The sequence below is a fragment of the Rhinolophus sinicus genome, linkage group LG06, assembly GCF_036562045.2.
Source record: "Rhinolophus sinicus isolate RSC01 linkage group LG06, ASM3656204v1, whole genome shotgun sequence".
In the NCBI taxonomy this organism is placed as follows: Eukaryota; Metazoa; Chordata; class Mammalia; order Chiroptera; family Rhinolophidae; genus Rhinolophus; species Rhinolophus sinicus.
This window is the reverse complement of record NC_133756.1, coordinates 54,978,018-54,999,107: the sequence shown is the minus strand read 5'-3', so window position 1 is coordinate 54,999,107 and position 21,090 is coordinate 54,978,018. Positions and strand designations below refer to the sequence as shown.

General features: G+C 37.1%; 1 protein-coding gene across 1 annotated transcript; it reads right to left on the bottom strand.

The window, feature by feature from the left end:
- Positions 1 to 332: 332 nt before the first annotated feature.
- DR1 (down-regulator of transcription 1) lies at positions 333 to 20,736 on the bottom strand. The gene is made up of 3 exons (XM_019752718.2): positions 19,773 to 20,736; positions 8,072 to 8,235; positions 333 to 2,435 (listed from the first exon to the last, which is right to left on the bottom strand). Exons 1-3 carry the CDS (start codon positions 19,990 to 19,992, stop codon positions 2,292 to 2,294), a joined length of 528 nt encoding a protein of 175 aa, XP_019608277.1. The 5' UTR covers positions 19,993 to 20,736; the 3' UTR covers positions 333 to 2,291.
- Positions 20,737 to 21,090: the final 354 nt, after the last annotated feature.

Sequence of the window (21,090 nt, the reverse complement as noted above, 5' to 3'; positions counted from 1 at the left end):
CTTTATTTCTCAAGAACCCTAAAGATTTCTCTCTCCAAAAGATTTAAAAAAATATCAACAACAAACATAATAGTGACTTTTAAGTGCTAAAAAACAAGCTAAAAGTAAAACATTGCTTAATTAGCTTTGTTATACCTGGATTCTAGGACTGTAAATTACAAAAAATACAAGTAAAAGCACATTTTCTAAAATAACAGTAAATAAAGGAGAAAGTCAGGTACTACATAACAAATGACCAAAATGTCTTGGGCTTGATATTCTTTAAATTAGTAAAAATGTTAATAACAAACCTCCTGCCGTTAATCTGTATAGATCATTAAATATAAAAACAATTTATAAAACACATCAGAATTTTATTGCTTGAAGAATACAGCATATGAAATCACAAGAATGTCAAAATGCAAAGTCACTAGGCTTCACACATATAATACATTATCAGATGCAGTAAAATATTAATTAACCTGAACTCTGCATCAGAAAAAAAAGGTATGGAAAAATACCTAAGTTGTTTACTTAAGAAACAGATATACTTAAAATAGCAAGTATAAGGATGTTACAGTACAAATTAGAAAAGCCAACACTTATTAACTTATTGTTTCTTAGACTAAACTACCTTTGGTACTTAAACTTTAAAGAAAAACAATCCCTTCTATCTTGTCCAAAGCACTTCATAGATACAATATCAACTTCAACTTTAAAATATTCAGCAAGATTAATCTTTTTGTGGCATGGGGGAGGTGTATTTAATAAATATATGACAATATTTCACTTTTTCTAAAACTGCAGAATATGATCATTAAGAAATCTAATACTTGTAAACTTTACTTACTTAGCTCTCCAATTAAAATTAGAATCCTGGCAGCCGCAATCTATCCTTGGGCTTGGTAAATATAGAAATTTACATGATTTGGCAACTGACATAGGAATTTAGATTACTTCATACTATCTTAAGTGGCTTTTCCATTTTGTTTCCAAAATACAAACAAGATCCCATTTCTTCAACACACTGGCTTCCTATAAAAATCACTGTCATACTTTATTAGAAACAAATTAAAGCTCCTCCCTTTCAACGAGCAGGTTGAAACTACTTTTTATGTTTCATATAGGGCTGATCACTTATGACATGCTTTTTAAAACAAAACAAATCATTTTTTAAAGCTATCACTCAATTATGATGAAGGAGACAATAATGCCATCTCAAAAGGAAGCACTGGACACTCTAGGCCATCTAGTCAAGAAAATGTAAAAGTAATGCTAAAAACAAACAATAAGTAGACTATAAGTTAAATTACAAAAAAAATCCCTCTTTTATAGCAAGCATGCTTATTAACTTTCATTTCTTTCCCAGCAAAGGTTTGAATATTCATGAACCTCAGTTAAACCAATCGAACCTAAGCAACTGTTTCACAAGTTCCAATAAACATGGATGGACTAAGCAAGTAATACTATTAATAATTACTGGAGTGAAATAGTAAGAATCATGACAGTCCCCAAAACTGGGCTGTCTTTGAAATGTAATAGTGTAGCTCAAGATGAATTATGCCATAATAAAACAGTAGTTTTTACCTCTACACAAAACAAAAACAAAATCGAAAACATAAACATAGCCCACCAAATTTATACAAGTACTATTGAACACACTCCTTCCTAGTTTTTTAATGTCTTGCTTTGAAAAAAATTTTAACAAGTATATTTATCTGAGCATATATACACACACACACACACACACACACACATCAATATACATAGATGTGTGTGTGTGTGTGTGTATACCTATATCCTGTATATATACTCATTTTAAAAGACCAAAAAAATCAGATACTACAGAACTGAACTCTTCGTTTTATCACCAACCTGATCTAATGTCTACTGTATCACACAGCACCCCCCCAAAATTTAAAATTCCCAATTTTTAGTTTAGTTAAAAGGGCAGAGGAAACGCAAATGCAGATTAAGAATTTCTGTATAAATTTCACTGCATTTTTATAAACTTGAGTTTTCGGTAACACTGTTTATTGATCAAATAAAGGACTCATCGCTATCTAAAATCTCATAAACACCATTAAAAATTCAAAATTGACATTGTACTGAACTTTAAATTTTCAATAGTTCAAAGAGATGGTTTTTACATGAATAGCGCACAATAGATGTAACTTAACAGCAAACATTCCTAGAATACCAATGGCAAGTCCACCAAGATACATACAAAATTACAGATAAGCATTTCTTTCACTGTTGTCTTGTGCAGGGATAAACATTTATAGAGGAAACAGAATCTCGGCTGGTGAATTTCAGATATCATCATCATCTTCATCCTGAGAAGATCCTGCCTGGTTAGATGCACTGGCTGAGGCAGCTGCAAGCTGCGCTTGTTGGGCGGCTTGCTGCATTTGAAGCCATTCCTGTTGGGCCAATTCTGCTTGCTGCTGTCTAGCCTAAACACCAAAAACATAAAACAATTTTTTAAAGACCCACAACATACACACTTTGGTTAAAGGTAGACTGAGTCAATTGAAGATTTAGTCATTATCAAGTCTGGATATTTTCTAACCACTATATTGTACATCTGAGAACAGGAACTCTGTTTAAGGTTGGTTCTCTTATATAGATAGTCTCCTTTTATGTCACATAATTTAGGGCCTGTGGATCAACTGAAGAAGGTGGAAAAAGTTGACAGAAAAATCACAATATTCTCTCTTTGGTTTCTTTACCTGGGTTTCTCTCTTCCTTTCGTTTCACTTGATTCTTCTCTCCTCTCAACTTACAATTTTGAACTAAACATTTTTCGGTTTACAAATTAGTTTAAAAGCTCTCTAGTACAGTATTCCTAACTCCTAAGGAAAAGTATTATACATGAATGCAGTAGCTACCTTGATCATTCTTTTCTGAGTTTCCATCACAGCAAGTGATATATATCTCTCTCTTTCTGCCCCTTTCTTCTCTCTGTAAATACACACATGCATGTGTGCGTGTATACGCGCATGCACTCACACACCCTTCCCACACACATATTCATGAAAAGACACTTATCAAGGACTGAATTTAAGTGGGATAGTTAAGATCCATTCATTTGATAAAAACTATAAAAACTACAGTATTTTAGAAACCAAGATGCAGTCATATGCAATATATGCACTGTTGCAACTGCTAAGACCGCTTCTTAATTTACATGTATTGATGCAACAGCTAAGGCTCCTTCCCAACTTAATTTCATTCATTAGCAGACAAACCACACAAAGAAGGGAAAAACAAGTCTGTTCTTGAAAAGATCATATAATTTCCCATTAATCTCTACCAAAACAATACCTTTTCTCCCTCTGCCTTTTCTCAGAATTGTTCTTTAAGCCTAGCTCAAGCCCTCCTTTATGCATGGCAAAATCCTAGTCATCGTTTACAATAAAAATTAGTCTTTCTTGACCCTTCTAGGTCATATTTTGTGCTCCATATCATATGCTATAATTCTCTATGCATTTCTATACCTATTTACTTTGTTCTCTAATTATCTGAGTATATATCTTTTTCTCCACTAGACTTGAGAATAGAAACTGTTTCCATATTCATTGTTGGATTCCCAACACATAGGTCCCCAGTATTTTCTGAATGAATGTTTTGTGGAAAAACAGTGACGCTCAGCATAACCTCTCACATTAAGATTTTACCATGTATATTCCCAACTTTTCTTAATAACCTGTCATGAATTTATCATCCAACCATTTCTTGAGGAGAATTCTAATCAGGTCATTACTATACTTAAAAAAAAAAAATCATTTAACTGTTACCATTTAAGTTCAAATTTCTCAGCCTAGACTTCAAGGTATCCCAAATTACTGCCTACATCAACCTCTCTCTCTAATCTTTTTTTGTAACATGTACTTTGTGCTCCAAAAAAAAAAAAAAAAGTAGAACATAAAATGTTTTCCAAATATACACTATCCCTCCCATTTTTGCTACTTTTTTTCATGCTTATATTTATTCTATTTGAAATTTCCTGATTTTCACTTACTGAAATTCCATTCTTCCTTTAAGTCAAACTGAAATACTATTTTTCCTCTAAGTTTTTTCCTGATTCCTCCCAGTATCATTCAGGGTCTAATCAGGAGATAGAAGTCACACTAATTAGGGGAACAGAAGAATGTAATATAAAGGAATGTTAACCAAGTATAAAGTTGGTAACTAGGTAATTGAAAAGGCAAGAAAAACAACCCACTAAGGTACGCAAGTGGAAACTACAGAAAGCAGCCACCAATCCTAAAACTGGGGGAACAAGGGAAAAGGCTGGAATTTTTTAAATTTAAAAGCTTAGAGGAGAGACCCATGGAATTGATCTCTGAAAAAGGGGCATAGATTGGTATTAGAGTGTCTGAGCTTGGAGGAAAGTCCCAAAGTTTGACCCACATCCCTGAGGAAGGGGATGAATGTTCAGGCTCGTTCCATGAGAAAAACTGCAAACTGAGTTCAAGTCCTGATACAGGAAAAAACTGATGAAGCCAGGATGAAGAAGCATCGCTAGGCTGCTCGAAGACACTAGAAATAACAGGAAGTACAAGAAAGGAACCCAAGTGCCTCATTCCTCCTCAAGCCTGGCAATCTCCCTCTAGAGCCCCCTACTGTCAATAGTCTTACAGTAGTCAGCTAGAAAAAGTGGAAATGTGGTTTGCAGCATACTGGACGCTCTCAGAAAGTGAAGCATAGAAAGGTGGGTTTCAGTCTGAAACAACTACTTAGTAATTGTCACATTCCTATGCCACCAAACCTGTACGTGATGTGTCTGTACTTAAGATCTCTTTATATCTTCCTCATGGAAGTCGTCAGCCTCATATTATAGTTGTTAAGTGTACCTGTATTAAACCTCCCCTACAAAAACTTTTTTGTTTAGGAAATTACAAAGCAGGTATTTGCTCTAATAACCACTTTCACCCATTTTTATAAAGAAATATGGAAAATAGTTATTCTAACACACAGGCATATTTACTTTTATGGCAGGAATACCCAAAGTTCAAAATAGACTAAAAGTGCTTCACAAAAAAACATTTTAAGAATTCCTAAGAAGCTTGTAGGGCAAAACATGTATGTGAATTTATCAACTTAAGAATACCTACTCTGCGGCCTAATTCACTATAGATGGGTATAATTTCACAGCACACAAAAAAAAATTCAAATAATTTCAAGTCTGTATACAGGTTTTATCGCAAATGGGCTTGATATCACAGTTTATTCAATGATCTGCAAAGACATATACCGGTTATATTTAAAATTTAACTGACTTTTAGGTACCATCGTCTCATACCAGCTCTCATACTTTTCTCTTGGAACATAAAAGCATTCTTATGCCTTTAAAATCATTGTTAGTTCATAAATTTTATTTGTATTAACTTATACAAACTAAAATTTTCAGTGGTATTTATTCCAAGCTCCTTTTGCCCTTTTCTCTTACCCAATCCATCCCAAGTATTTTCCTTCTAAAATGGGAGTCTGAAAGAGAGGTAAGTAGACATATACTTCCTAATTCATTTCTTCTTTTGGATATTTTCATTATGTCTTAATATTCTCACTTCCACATACTAAAATGACTCATTTATAATTTATAGTTAACTTTAATCTCTACTTTTAATGTTTCCTCCTTCCAAATATTTGCTACTAGCAGTGAAAGACAGCTTCAAATGAGACTATTGTGTTAGTATTTAAAATAAAGTCTAAAGGATAAAGTGAAAGATGAAAAAGATGTTGTATTTACTTATCAGTTCCTTTTATATTTAGGGCTTAATTAAGTACTTTGTACCCTAGGGAAGAAGTACTAGATAGCTGCTATAATTTTACCTCTGCTGATTTTCCTCACTAGAGCAAAGAATCTCCACCTATAGGTCAGAGCAAGAAAAAAGGGTGATAAAGGAGAGGAAATAAAAAGCAGATGACAAGGAGAGTGGTACAGACAGATTTGGCAGGCAGTCAATTATTTCTTTCATTCATCTTTTTGCCCTGGAAAGGATAAAGCATGTTCCACTTAAAAGTTCCAAAATAGTAGACAAAATGGTGGCTAGAGCATTAGCATGGTATTGTAGAAAGAGCACATGTTTTGGAGTCAGAAGATAGGAGTTTGAATTGAGACTCCAATTTCCTAACTGTATGAACTTACCTGTTTTATTTGTTTAATAACTCAATCCTTCCTGATAAACTAAGCTCCGTAATGATAGGAAACTCTGTCTCTTTCATACACTGTTGTAAGCTAAGCACCTAGCACTATGTCTGGTGAACAGTGAGGACTTTAGTAACTATCTGTAGAACCAATAAATGAATGATCTCATGCAAGTTTATCCATCTCTGAGTCTGTTTAATATGTAAATAGCTATTATAAAACTTGTATTAGTCATAAAAACTCTGCAAAGTTTCTAGCAGAGCATCTTTTTCCTTTCATCAAATATTTAATTTGGTACCCTCTAGGTGATTTGCAATAGCAGAGAATCAATAAATGATAGCCATTAATTTTTTTTTTCACCACTGTTCCTTCTTTGTTACCTCATATTTATATGGATTATAACACTATTTGTATGTGTCCATGCCTGCCTCAAACACTAGTCTTCTTTAACAGTAAACTTATCTCATAGGCTGTTGTGAGGATTAAATGAAATAACACAAGTAAATTACTTGGCAACATGATTAACACATGGTTAGAACTCAATAAATGTTAGTTTTCACTTCCTCATTAGTTTGAATGCCTGATTAACACTTAAAATTCAAATGCTTTTAATGTAAACCAAACTGGCTGTTATGACTACAAAGAGATCAACTGTGGTGCTAATCTAGAAGTGATTACCTAAAATGGTACTTCCCAGTTCTAATGATAACTACAGTAACTGGGTAGGAAATCTCACTTCTTCTATTTAACCCAAAACTGCCTTACAATTTCAAATAAGAAGCTAGATCTTTGTTGAGGGGCCATTATCTTGAGAAGCCAAATCTTAGTAGGGAAAAAACAGCCTCAAATTCTCCCCCTTTTTTCAAAGAGGGATATTAGTACTCGGGTGCTAATCCTTCACAGGCTGGGTTATTAGAACTGTTAAGGAGTAAAAAGGAAGAAAAGTTTTCTCCCTTTCTCTGCTCCACTGGCCCTTCAAATTTTTTTTAAAGATTCGAGTGTTTTAAAAGTATATTAAAGATCTAATTTGGGGCTGGCCCGATGGCTCAGGCGATTGGAGCTCCATGGATTCCCACATGGGCCAGTAGGCTCTCAACCACAAGGTTGCCAGTTCAATTCCTCGACTCCCGCAAGGGATGGTGGGCAGCGCCCCCTGCAACTAAGATTGAACACAGCACCTTGAGGTGAACTGCCACTGAGCTCCCGGATGGCTCAGCTGGTTGGAGTGCGTCATCTCAACCACAAGGTTGCCGGTTCGACTCCCACAAGGGATGGTGGGCTGCGCCCCCTGCAACTAGCAACGGCAACGGCAACTGGACCTGGAGATGAGCTGCGCCCTCCACAACTAAGACAAAAAGGACAACAACTTGAAGCTGAATGGCACCCTCCACAACTAAGATTGAAAAGACAACAACTTGACTTGGAAAAAAGTCCTGGAAGTACACACTGTTCCCCAATAAAGTCCTGTTCCCCTTCCCCAATAAAAATTAAAAAAAAAAAAAAAAAAAAAAGATCTAATTTAACTACAAAGTAGGTGTTGATCAGATTTTCCTTACATACCACTCATCATAAAATTTGATAAGAGCATTTTCTCACCAGTCCACATTTTAAATCTTAAGAATGTTTAGGTAAACTTTTCATACTTTAAAAATAGTCATTCTATCTGAGAAAACATCAAAGTAAAATCTCAGTAGTTATTTAGAGTTGTTCTCCTTAGAAAACAGGTTGCTACAAATATTTACTTTTATATGAAATAACTGGCCAGACAGAGTCAAACTGGCTATCTCTAAACATCAAACTCTATGATCAAATAATCAGCCACAGAAAGAAAATCCTCTGGGGTACACTGATGTAGGAAATGATTTCAGAAACTAATCTGATTTCTATTAGTAAACAGGGTAGGATTCAGATGAAAAGAATTTAAAATGCATTACTTACTTTTGCAAATAATTCCTGTTGCTGTCTCAGTAACTCTTCTTCAGGAATGCCAAGGTTTTCCAAACGAGAATTGGCCTTTCTTCTTTTTAATGCTACTGTTTTGCATTCTTGTAAGACTTCTTTTACTTCACTGATATAAGAACCAAAGCCCAAACTTTCTAGTGCTAGGTAAATGAAAATATGAAAACATGAAAGAGTGATTAAAACACAGCTATCCCCCACATATGGAACTTTTACGTTTTTGTTTTTTATTATTATTTTTAGAGGGGGAGGTTGTTGTTTTCTAATAATTTTACCTATTTTATAGTTGCACAGTAATTATCTGGATGGCTTACACAAAATATTTTATCAACTTTTTAAGTGTTAGATTGCAAATTAGTTAAAACTTAAAAAATATTTCAAGGCACAGGCCTTGACTTTTCCTTTCTTTCTGACTAATTTTTAAAAAACCAAAGCATTTCCTGTAAGGGAAAAAAAAGTCTAATGTAAGAACATGTGGTTTTAGTGAGAAAACATTTTTCCTATACCACTCATGGTAAATCAAACATTATTAAGTCAGTTTCTCAATACCAAAAAAGCAAATATTTGGAATATGTTTGTTAATAACATATTCTGTGCCAGTTGGCTTAGAAAAAGTAGGCTGGTAACACATGCTCTAAGTTTCAGTAGGATAGGATGAAAGAATAGATAAGCTCTTTTGTCCAATATGCCAACAGATACTATTTTTAGCAAAGACACTCAGACTGCCAAGTTTAAGAAATACTGATGGAAATAACTTATGAAATTCAGCATTTATATTCAGCCAACAAGTTTCCTTGAAAATAAAACTTAACAGGAAGCACTGTTAAAACATTTGAAGTGATGTGGCAGAAACACTGGGATAAAGATTATAAGGATAGAAGCATTAACAAAAAATTCTTTCCCCCCCTTTTTCTTTTCACATTTTGAAAGAAAATTTTACAAGAAAGTAGTGCACTCTCCAAATGCTTTCTGTAATCCAGAAAGACAAGGTATAAAATTTCCTTTTGGCTCACAGTATATAAAATTATGTTATAGTTTCCTGTATGTTAATATTTTGAATGATTTCAACTTTACCTCAAATGTTAAACTAGTTTCATCAATCTTTAGAAATAATCTGATGCCAAAAGTAGAGTACTATTACATGAATTTTAATTAAGTTAACTTACTGACCCCTCTTGCCACCCAAAAAAAAACTTCAGTAAGGCATTATTCTGAGTTCTCTATATCATATTAACTACCACAGACTTCCAGTCAAGATGGTGGAGTAGGTAAACACTGCTCGCTTCCTCCCATGACCACATCAAAATTAGAACTAAATTATAGAACAACCGATCTTGAGAACTACCTGAAGACTAGCTAAACAGAATTTCTATAACTAAGCATATAGAGAAGCCACACTGAGGGGCGGAGCTACAAAACGGAGCTGGTCCCACACCTACATGTGGCGGTTAAGAATCCGGAAGAATATCTCTGGTGCAGAGGTCCCCACTGAGGAGCAAGGGGTTTCAGCCCTTCACCAGGCTCCCCAGCCCAGAGCATCAGTGCTAGGAAGAGCAGTCCCCACAACATCTGGCTGTGAAAATCAGTGGGGATTCCATCTGGGTGAGATGGATGGCTGCTGTAGACCCAGGAGTCCTCTTAAAGGGCTCAAACACAGCCTCACTCACTCATAGACACTCACCCTAAGGTCCAGGGAATGGACAGCAGCTAGAAAAGCACCAGGGACATATGGGGAGGAACTGAATTTCTGGCTTCAGGGTGAGGGCTGGAGCAGCAGCTTCTTCCTGGACTAAAGTGCCAGCACGTGCCATTGTTCCTTTGGGGAGCCCTAACTCCACCCAGCCAGCAGGCACAGGCGGATGCCAAATGTGAGTCTCTATCAACTTAACTAACACTCCTCGCGCACCATCCTGGTGATTCTCTAAGACCCCACCCCACCCAATTCACATTCTGGCCAGAACTTCTTTCAGAGGCTAATCCACACAAGCAGTCAGCCTAGGACTGTGCTGTGAACTTTCCTAAAATCTTTCAAACCCCAAACAAGCAGAAGCTGGCCTCAGCATGCCCTGTATCTCTTGCTAAGCTGCCTCAAACCCAACACTAGTGGCAGCCAGCCTCAGTTCACAGCATAACCACTCCCAGGCATCTTCAAGCCCAGCACAGGTAGCTACCAACTACAGATCACCTTGTAGCTCCTACCAGCTGGCCCCAGTCCTGGCACAAGCAGCAGCTGACCTTGGCCTGCACCAGAGCCCCATCAAAGAGGCCCCAGAACCAACACACCTGATGCCCGCTTGAGACCACACCAGAGTACTACCTAATTAGCACCACAAATGATACACCCAAAGGGGCAGACACTAGAGCCTGGCTAGAGCAAACCCTGCTCTGTGGGGTCAGCCCTGGTACAACAGCTTGTCTGCTACAGTCATGGCCAGTCCTCATAGCCAGTCAGCTCACCCACTGACATTCCAACAGCACTCAAGGCTCAACTACAACAGAAGAGAAGACACAACCCACATGAGGGACACCTGGAACACCTAGCTCAGATGAACTGTGAGACTGTGCCACAGAGCCCCACAAGTGGCCCTACATAAGGCCACTCTGCCAAGACTGGGAGACATAGCAGATCAACCTAATACAGGGGGTGCCCAAAAAATGTATACATATTTTAAGAAAGGAAAAAACTGTATTAAAATTGTAATAATATATACCAATACCAAAAGATGAATACAAGTCATATGTGACTTCTGCAATTACAAGAGGTGCTCAAAGTGGTTACCATCAATGTTCAGAAACTTCTGATTATGGCGAACTACTGCTTGAGCAATGTTGACCAAAGTGTCCATTTATATCGCTGCACATGCCATTTCAATTTCTTTCTGATGTACCACCAGTGTAGCCGATTTTCTACAGTACACCACATCCTTTAAGGTCCCCCACAGGTAGAAGTCAAGGTGTGTTAAGTCAGGAGAATGTTCTCAAATTTCAAATACCATGTCAAAATGTTATTGCGCTCTCCAAATGGCAACTGTGTTTCTGCCATTTTCTTTGACTGTCCTGCCTATCACATGGTCACACTAGCATTCATTTGATTAATGCCACCTTTTGAGCAAAATTCATACTACACATTGCTACTGTAATTCAATTTAACTTTGAAAAATAATACATAGATAACATTTCTTAAAATGTGTATACATTTTTTTGGCACCCCCGGTACATAGAAACAAACAGGCAGCCAAAATGAGGGGACAAAGAAACATGTCCCAAATGAAAGAACAGGATAAGATATCAGGAAAAAAAAAACTAAACAAAATGGAGATAAGCAATCTACCAGATACAGTGTTCAAAACACTGATTATAAGGATGTTCAATGAACTCAGGGGAAGAATAGATGATCTCAGTGAGAACTTCAACAAAGAGATAGGAAACATAAAAAAGAACCAATTAGAAATGAATACAATACTGAAATGAAGAATATATTAGATGGAATCAACAGCAGATGAGATGGAGCGGAGGATCGAATCAGCAGTTTGGAAGACAAGGTAGCAAAAATCACCCAATCGTTAACAGCAAAAAGGGAAAAGAATTTTAAAAAATGAACATAACAAATACCACGATTTCACTTAGTCGACATCACTGCCCAGAACATTGAGGGATCATCCCCCTGTTCTACCACAGGGATGATGTCATGAGAGGGGACTATGAGCTGTAGGCCTGATGCTGGGAGATCACTAAGCTGGGGCTGTGCTAGGCCCAGGACCAAGGTTTCCCTGTCTCCTTCCAGTCTTGGGCTCAGCTTTGTCATTTCTAACCATGTGCATTGTCAGAGGCACTGCCCAACATGCAGCAATCAACCAGAGCCAGCAGAACTAGTTGTTCTGGGTCCCTAATGCCCCATCCACAATGTGGATGCCCTTTCCTACCACCAAGGAAGATGCGACAATGGCCACAGTAATAGGCTTACTACCTGATGTTCGGCAGAACTGTTTCAGATGTTTTTCATGAGGCAATTGGACCTGCAGCAGCCAGACATGGTGCCCCTGTGGCATCATACAGAATATTTCTCAGGCCCTGAGCCCAAGGATGCTTTAGGACAGTTTCAAACAGATCTGGAGAACATGGAAAGGGAAATCATGACCTGGAATGAGCAGCTAGAACTTCCCTATGAATACCTAAAACTGAGCTGCATAGAGAACAATGATGTTATCTGAGCTCTAATATGCTGACCTTTCAAAGACCATAGGCCAATACTAGGGTTAACATTTTCCTCTTGAGTTTTATCTTTTCCTGGATCTTAGTTGTTATTGTTCTATTTTCTTTTCTACCTGAGTTCCCTATCTGAATATATCACTAGCCTGAGGCACTGTCTTAACTTCCAGGTCATCTAACAGAATGATCTTTAACTTGAAAATACATTCCTTAGAGAAATCAACTATCTACTCATGTAGCCTTCTTCTGCCTCCGGAAAATTTGTCCTTTCCATTTATTATATAATCATTTAATGGATTTGTTAATACGGTGTGATACAGATGTTCAATTCCATTTTTTTCCATTGGGATAATCCCTTATAGCAGCACAGTATATTGAAGAGGCCCTCCTCTCCCACCGATTTATAATGCTGACATAAATCAAGTTGTCATATATGAATGGGAGGTGTTTTTTTTTAGTGTTCTATTCTATTCCAGTCATGTTTGTCTTACACTATACCACACTGACAATTACAATTTCATAATTAAAATAGCCTTTCATAATAATTATAACATTATAATTAACTTAGCATTCATAAAACATAGTCATCCAATTTGTCCTTTAGAGGTATCTTGGCTTTTCTTGGACTTCTGGCCCTTCACATAAATACTGCAATCAATTTATCATTCTCCAAATAAAGTCTGTTGTGATTTTTATTGGAAAAAAATTAACCACCACATAATTCTTGGTCTCAAGGAGCTTGGGATATAGTGGAAAATTTTGTGAAAATTAGGTAGCCTGCATTTTTGAACTTGAATTGACATTTTTTAAGTGTCAGTGCCAGAAGCCAACGTTTCTATTTTTTTGTTTGTTTGTTTTTTAAAGGGAAAAGCATAATGTATATTTTCAATAAGACTGGATGGAGACAATACCAAAAGAAACTGAGTGAATGGTTTATGAATTCCTGCCTCATTCTAAAGAAAGTCTTATTTCCTTACCCTATACCAAAGTTCTCCAAGACCTAGTCCCACCTACTTTTCCAGGTTTATTTCTGCCATTATTACATCTCTGCATACTTCTACTGCGTATGACTGCTCAATGTTTCCCAGTCATTGCATTCCCAGGCACCAGTTTCCCACAGTCATGCTGACGGTAATGCATTCAAGGCCCAGATCAAACTCCATCTTCAAATTAAGCTTGCCTGATTCTCCTAGACAGAAGCAACCTCCCCCTTTTGAAATCAGATAGATGTAGAATTTGAAACTTGGTTGTCACTGTATTTGTGTAACCTTGGATACGTTGCTTAACATCTCTAAGCTTCAGTTTAGTATCTCTAAAACGAGAATAGCATTTACCTCATAATATCTTCCTACGAGAAGTAGTATAGCAGGTAAGCATGCAGGCCCAAAGGCTGCCAGGGACTGACTCCCAGTTTTGCCTCAATTAGCTGTGTGACCCTACATAAGTTCCTTCACCTCTGCCTCTAAAACAAGAGTAACAGTACCTACATCTCATCAGATCAGGTTGCTGTGAAGAATAAATATAAATAAAGAGAATAGAACAGAGGCTGGTCTATCAAAGAAACAGAATATTCATTATTATATTTGTATCAGTTTTAGGGTTGCAGGAATCAACAAATAATTAATCTAAGGCATTTAACACAGTGTCTAGTACATAAGAGTCGCTTAACTGACTTGGGCTATGTATTATTCTTTTTTTTCTTACATTTACTTTCTCTTAATAAGTATACAGGATCTAAACAAATGTACAGTTATGCATTATCACACCTAAATTCAAGTTGAACAAGTATATTCATAATATAAAATATTAAATTTACAAAATTAACAAATCAACACAATAGTGAGACAACTCTTCAAAATGTCATGAATTACTACACTAGGCATTAAAATGATCTATTCCAAACTACCTTTAACCATGGAGGGTTTGGGTTAAAAATTAACAAAAACAACTCACCTTTAAAACCATCTAAAGTTGAGAACACTGCTTTCAAAAAAAATTTGCAAGTAAATCCAAGGTTAATATTTAATATTATTCAATGAGCTGCTAGATACAAATACTGTACTCTCAATAAACTGGTTTAACAGAAGCAGCCATATATTTAATTTCAAAAACTGCATTGAGTTTAACCCAAATTTTAAACACACTTCAGCTAACTAATAACTGGATATAATATCTTCTAAACAGGGAGATATTTTACATCATTTGTTACCATGTAGTAGTAATCAATCCCATTTTACACAAAGGAGACTCTTAAAGGATAAGGAGAATACTCCCAAGCAGGGCCACTATTTATGGTTGTGCAGGTTGTTCACTGCACAACAGGGCGGTATCCAAGGAAGGCCATTCATAATTTGTATATTCAAATCTGTGCTTTCTCTGGCAGATGGTAGTAAAGGTTTTAAGGAAGGAGGGCCTTTTTCTAATTTGTACAAAGGGACTTTATGGACTGTTAATAGTCCTGGGTCTAAGGAACTTAGTGTAAAAGCAAAACAAGAAAAAAATTTTAAACAATTTGTGGGTAAAACACACACATCACTTGTTCCTCCATGGTCTGTCTGCTACCCTCTGCCATTTATCTTAAAACTATGCCCAGAAAATCACATGCTATATTAGGGGAAAAAATACTTAGCACACTTTTCAATTTGAAAGACAGATGTTAACAAGAAACCCACTTAAAAAAAGGTGAAAACTTCCACCAGCATAGTAATTTTAATACAGGCTTATCTTATTTCACAAAAGTGATGTAATCCTGAAGTTTCATTATAACAGCAGTTTGTTTGAATTCTTTACACTTCAAATACATAATGCATGTTTTTCATTAAAAAGCGCGCACACACACACACACACACACACACACCAAGGGTGCCAAAAAAATGTATACACATTTTAAGAAAGGAAAAAACTATTAAAATTACACTGATGGTAACCACTTTGAGCTCCTCTTGTAACTGCAGAAGTCAAACATGACTTGTGTTCATCTTTTGTAATTGGTATACAAGTATGTTGAGTATTACAATTTTAATACTCAATATTTAGTTTTTTCCTGTCTTAAAAATGTGTGTATATATATATATATATGTATATATATATACCTTTTGGCAACCTCTGTATATATATTATACACACACACACACACACACACACACACACACACACATATATAAAACAGCACTCTCTAATTTCTTTATATTCTTTTGTTTGTGTGTTGAGGGAAGAGGGAGTGATGTAGTTCACTTAAAATACATTAAGAGGATGTAAGCCAAAGTAATTTCTTGGCTCATCAACCTGGCAAGGTATCTGAATGAAGACCCTTAAGAACCATGTTTTCTATGGTATCACTACTTCCGGGAATCTGGGACAATGAGAGACTGACGGCAGAACAGGAATCAAGTATCATTCATCTTATGTCCTTGGCAGTATCCAGCACAACGCCAAGAACATAGCAGTATTCAAAAGTAATTGTTGGGTGGCAAAAGAAAAACAAAAAATGTCTCAATTTTAAGGAAAATAATAAAATCCTAACTTGAAAAGCATTGATTACGTGATAAATTGTGCAATGCACATATATCTCTCTTTGGGAAAAATATCAGTATGGATGATTATTTAGGCAATACAATATCATTCTCATTCTCATTATTATTACAATTTCTCTGAAATCACTCAGATCCTCTGATTTCAAAACTACTTCACATCCGCTTTCCAAAATAGACGGTGGTTTAGGCTTTAGAGCAAAACTACTCAAAATATGGTCCATAGACTTGTGCCAGAATTGCTTGTAATGGTCTGTGATGAGTTAAATATGGAAATTCAAAGTACCCATTTTAAGAACCTTCATAGCAAAACAGTAACTATGTGAGGTGTTAACTAACCTTATTGTGGCAATCATTTCATAATATATACATACATTAAATCATTACATTGTACAACTTAAACTTATATAATGTTATATATCAATTACATCTCAAAGTTGGGGGGGTAAGAAATTTAATGGCAATTTGAAAGAGTAATTTCATGTCTATTGAATCTAATAACAAAAAATTGAAGTTTTATTTGTATCCTTTCTTCTTGTTTTCCTAGTGATCCACTTTCACTGTATTTTACAAAAGTACTAGTGTGAGAAGGACTAGAATTTTTAAAAAGGCACTCAACATAAATAGCTTGGAGCAATTCAATTGCTGAAGCAAATCCTCAAAAGACTTCAAACTTTCACTACTTTCAGTTACTATTCTCATAAATGTGAAAAAAAAATGAAGCAAGAGATTAAAAATGCAGAAAGAAAATATCACTTAAAATGTTATTATTTATACTTTAGCTTTACAAAAGGCATCATGACATAAGGTTAAACATAACAGACTTTCAGCTTTATGTTTTAATCAGTACTACTGTATAAATTTTAAAATTATTATTTACTACAGCATATTTCATGTAAGGTTCTCAACTCTGACTGATTCTCAATAATTGCAAGTTATACATGAAACCATTAAGTATTATTTATACACAAATGGGGAAACATTTAACAGATTTGCCTAACGTGAAAGACTTTCCAGAGTAGAACTTGCAGCTCTTGACTCTCAATGTCAATTCTTTCCATAATGTAACAACATGTTAGAACTCATTGAAGAATATGTGTTCACAGAAATCAGCAATGGAATAAAAATAACACTTTAGAAATCCCTCTATTTGTGTATTTGTGATCTTCAATACCAAGTCTACTTTCTTAAACTCAAAATAAGCAAGACATTAAGAACAAATTTTTAAAAATTTACCTAAGTCATAGTATTTCACAGATTTAATGGCAATGAAATTACTACTTCAACTGTAATTTGAATTTTACAGAACTGCTTCAAATGCTTACTTTGCTCTGACAAGGTAAAGTGGCAAGTTAACAAATGTCCTAAAGCGAAGTCTAGTTCATTACACTTATTACTTAAAACTGCAAACTTCAACAAGTGAGATTCATATCACTTTAAAAATATACATTATTATTCCACTTGGATATATCCTACATTCCTACCGTGTTTCCCTGAAAATAAGATCTAGCCAGACCATCAGCTCTAATGTGTCTTTTGGAGCAAAAATTAATATAAGACCCGGTCTTATTTTAACATAAGACTGGGTCTATAATAAATATAATATAATAATATAATAAAATTAATATAATACTGGGTCTTATATGAATTTTTCCTCCAAATGACGCATGAGAGCTGATGATCCAGCTAGGTCTTGTTTTCGGGGAAACACGGTAAACAATCAATGCTGACAGAAAGTGTAAAAAATGTCATCTCTACCATGATTTACTAGCTTTCCAGAGTTAATCTGTAAAAACACTTTAAACACCTAAAATATACAGACATGAAAATTTTCTTTTAAAAAATTTTAACCACTCAAGACAAAAAAAAAAATCTTTAAAATGATTAAGCAATGAGACTAATATGAGATTATGTGTATGTATAAAATCTATTCCCCTAACGGGGAAAATTTGGGGCAAAAATGGTAAGTCTTCATCCACTTAATATCAATACTACAAGAAAAAAAGGTAAATTTATAAGACTATAACAGGTCAATACATGATTTTTTAAGATTAATAAATCATACTTAGCACACAAAGGAAAATGCTTTCACTGGAACTTTCCTAGTTGTTAAACTGAATTTAGCATATTCCAAAGTTGAGGCATTTAGCATACTGCTTGCTACAGCTGCACTTTTATTCCATCATGTCAATCAGAAATCTAAATATATCCTAGAAAAGAATAAACTCTACCCAAGAAGACAGATTGTAATGCGTTATTAGATTTTTGGAATGATCCCCATTTCTGTGGTGTAAACAAATGTTTAGGCAGATCCTTTAGAAATCTTTTGCAATTTTCAGTAAAAGGCAATGTTGATAAAAGATCCTTTTTCTTTTATATGAGTTGTAAAAGGTAATTATAGCTTTCTTTGTTGGATAATCTTGAGAAAGACTTATGACAACAATTGAACATATAATGTGAAAATAAAAAACACCACAGGAAAAATAGACAACTTGGCTTTCATTTTACTTGCCAGGGTATGCAGCACACCAAACAAGCAGAAAAAAATGGTAGCTTTAAAATTAAATATGCTTTTTCCTAGGGATTTATTTATTTCCTTATGTACTGAAATGGAAATGGCAGAGTATAATTTATATCTGCCTTCCACACATCATTCAAGATCAAAAATGAATCATTTAATCCTTCCGTCAATATTGACAGTAAAATATAGGATATGGTGAATATGAGCAGATGTGTTCTCTACTTCAGAATAACAGGAAAGTCACCTTTTAAAAAGTTAAATTATAAAAATCAAATGGTAGACAACTACCAGCCTACTCAAATGATTAAAATTAACCATGATTTTTTTCTGACTTCAAAAGCAATCAAGAAATTGATAGAATTTTAATTGGATTATTATAAGAGGCAAGTTATAACCTCAAATTGAGTGCAATTTTTTCATAATGGTGTATGTGCTTCCTGAAATATTGTGACTAGTAAATATGTCTCCCCATCCTTGAAACACGCCATCAGAATACGGTCTCCCAAATCCCTATTACTGAACTAAATCCTTTCCAAAGATAGAAAAAACTGTTGCAACTTTCAGAAGTGCTGTTCAATAAAAGCTTAAGTGTGTACATCTAAATGGGAATGGGGGCAGGAAAGAACAGGGAAATGTTCCATGAAAAACATCTTACAATCTCTTAAACCAGGCTGTAAAAATTTATCTCCATAGAACAAAGGGAGCTACACAGAAGAAAAAGAAAAAGAGAAAGAAGGATGGGAGGGAGGGAAAAAGAAAAGGACATTCACCCTTTTCTTACAGAATAGAACTGGGGTGCTTTGGTAACTTGTTGATGAACAGTTGGACCATTAAACCATTTTTAATGCAGAAAATAGATTCTACTCAACACCAATAAACTTGAAAACGTTGAACACACTCATGTTAAAAATTTTTTACTCAGGTGTTCTGAAAACTCATCTTTTTCTCTACATTGGTGAAAAGATCGGGTGCGGAAGGGGTGCTGTCTCTGTTCATACTTGAATTTCCTGTCTGAATTTTAATTTTCCAAGGGAGTACTTTTGGATTCCTTTCTCAGTTGTTATGATCTACGTTTCAATTTCTCAGTTGTCATGTATAGGTTCCTCTTTAGGCAGGCAGAATTCTTGTTGCTTCGGCTTACCTGGCTGTAAATTGAAACGACTGCTAATACTTTACCTTTGAGGGATGTTAGCTGACCTAAATGCTTGCAATCCTTACTTGTATTGGCTGGTGAAAAGTACCACGAGCACACCACACAGGAATTTGTTTAAGGCACCCGCTGCCTCCATGCCCGCGTGGCTTTTTCATTTTCCAGTACTGATCAGGGGAAAGGAATGAAGGCTTTGACATGAATGAGTCACGCGACTAGCAAGCTGTCCCCGGACCTTCACTTAAACAAAATCCCACACGTAACACTTACCTTGTATGACATGCTCTGGCGAGATGGTCTTCTTTTCAGATTTGTTGCAAATCTCATTGGCTTCAGAAGATATAAGGTGAATGAATTCAGTACAGCAGTTCACCACCAGCTCCCGGGCATCGTTGGCCACCCGGACATTGGGGAGAGTCTCTTTGATCATCTTATTGATAGCAGCTCTGGGTATAGTGAGATCATCATCGTTGCCAGATGAGGAAGCCATCGTATCTTCCTATGTCTCTCGCCCCGACTTTTAAGAACTCCCCAGTTCTGGTCCACTACTCCACAAAGATTTTTCAAAAGGCCGCCCTCAGAGAGTGATCCCGGGGGCTCTATGAGAAGAGGGTGCAGAAAATGAAGGGGGAGGGGGGCGCGGGTTGGCACCAGAGGGCAGGGAACACAGCGTGTGAGATTTAGGGCGAGGTTCGAAGGAAAGTCTGGGGGCTGAGAATTCTGCCCCAGGGCGGGGAGGAAAAGAAAGGTGGTCAGGAAATTTGAACACCAGGGAACACCTTCGTGTCTCCTCAGAGGGGCGGGCGCTGTCGCCCAACAGGTCCCCAAAGGTGCCGGAGCAGCGGCAAGGTTCAGGGACACTGGCCTCGCTGAGGTATACTGGGCGGACACCCAGCGGGCTTGGCTCTACAGAGCCGGAGCCCCAGCTGCCGCCGCCGCAGCCGCCAGCAGCCGTTGCCGCCGCCTCAGCCAAACCATCCTTCAGACACCCACGCCGCTGCCTCACAACATGTCGGCCGCGGCCGCTGCTGGAACTTGGGCGGCCGCCTGGGAACGAATACAGACAGAGCCAGACACAAGGGAAGTAGCACTGGCGGCCGCCGTGGTCGTTTAGCCCGAACGCTGATCGTGGAAGCCGAAGCCGCGGCAACGGTGGTCCCTCCAGAGGCCAGGGAAGGTTTGTGGGAAGCTTCTCCCGACACCCTTTGCGCTACCGGAAGCCTCACCCCCCTCCCTCCTTCCCTACCGAGTTCCGGGTGTGGCTATTGCCCTTCCCCCACCCGCGCCAGCAGGAACCTCCCGGCCCTGCGGCCCCCCGCTTCCGCCAGCCGCGGTCCTGGCTCGCGCCCGGGCAACCCCCTCCTTCATGGGGACCGTAGCAGGGCGAGCGCGCGCCCACAGTACCGGAAAACCCCGAGTACGTGCTCGCTCTGGGCTGCGGCGCCAGACTCGGGATGGAGTGGGTGGGTGCACCGGCGAGGTTGGATCGCCTCTACGGTCTCGACCAGCTGAGGCTTCGAAAGCCTTTCCCAGCTATGTTCAGGGACAAAGGAATGCTGGCTTTTATTAAAAGAACTCTCTTTGCTGT

Excerpts from the sequence above, each read along its gene's own strand:
- DR1 (XM_019752718.2), bottom strand. The coding sequence starts at position 19,992 with ATGGCTTCCTCATCTGGCAACGATGATGATCTCACTATACCCAGAGCT. Across the intron at positions 8,236-19,772 it reads GCCAGAGCATGTCATACAAG|CACTAGAAAGTTTGGGCTTT; the intron begins GTAAGTGTTACG and ends TCATTTACCTAG. Across the intron at positions 2,436-8,071 it reads AACAGGAATTATTTGCAAAA|GCTAGACAGCAGCAAGCAGA; the intron begins GTAAGTAATGCA and ends TTTGGTGTTTAG.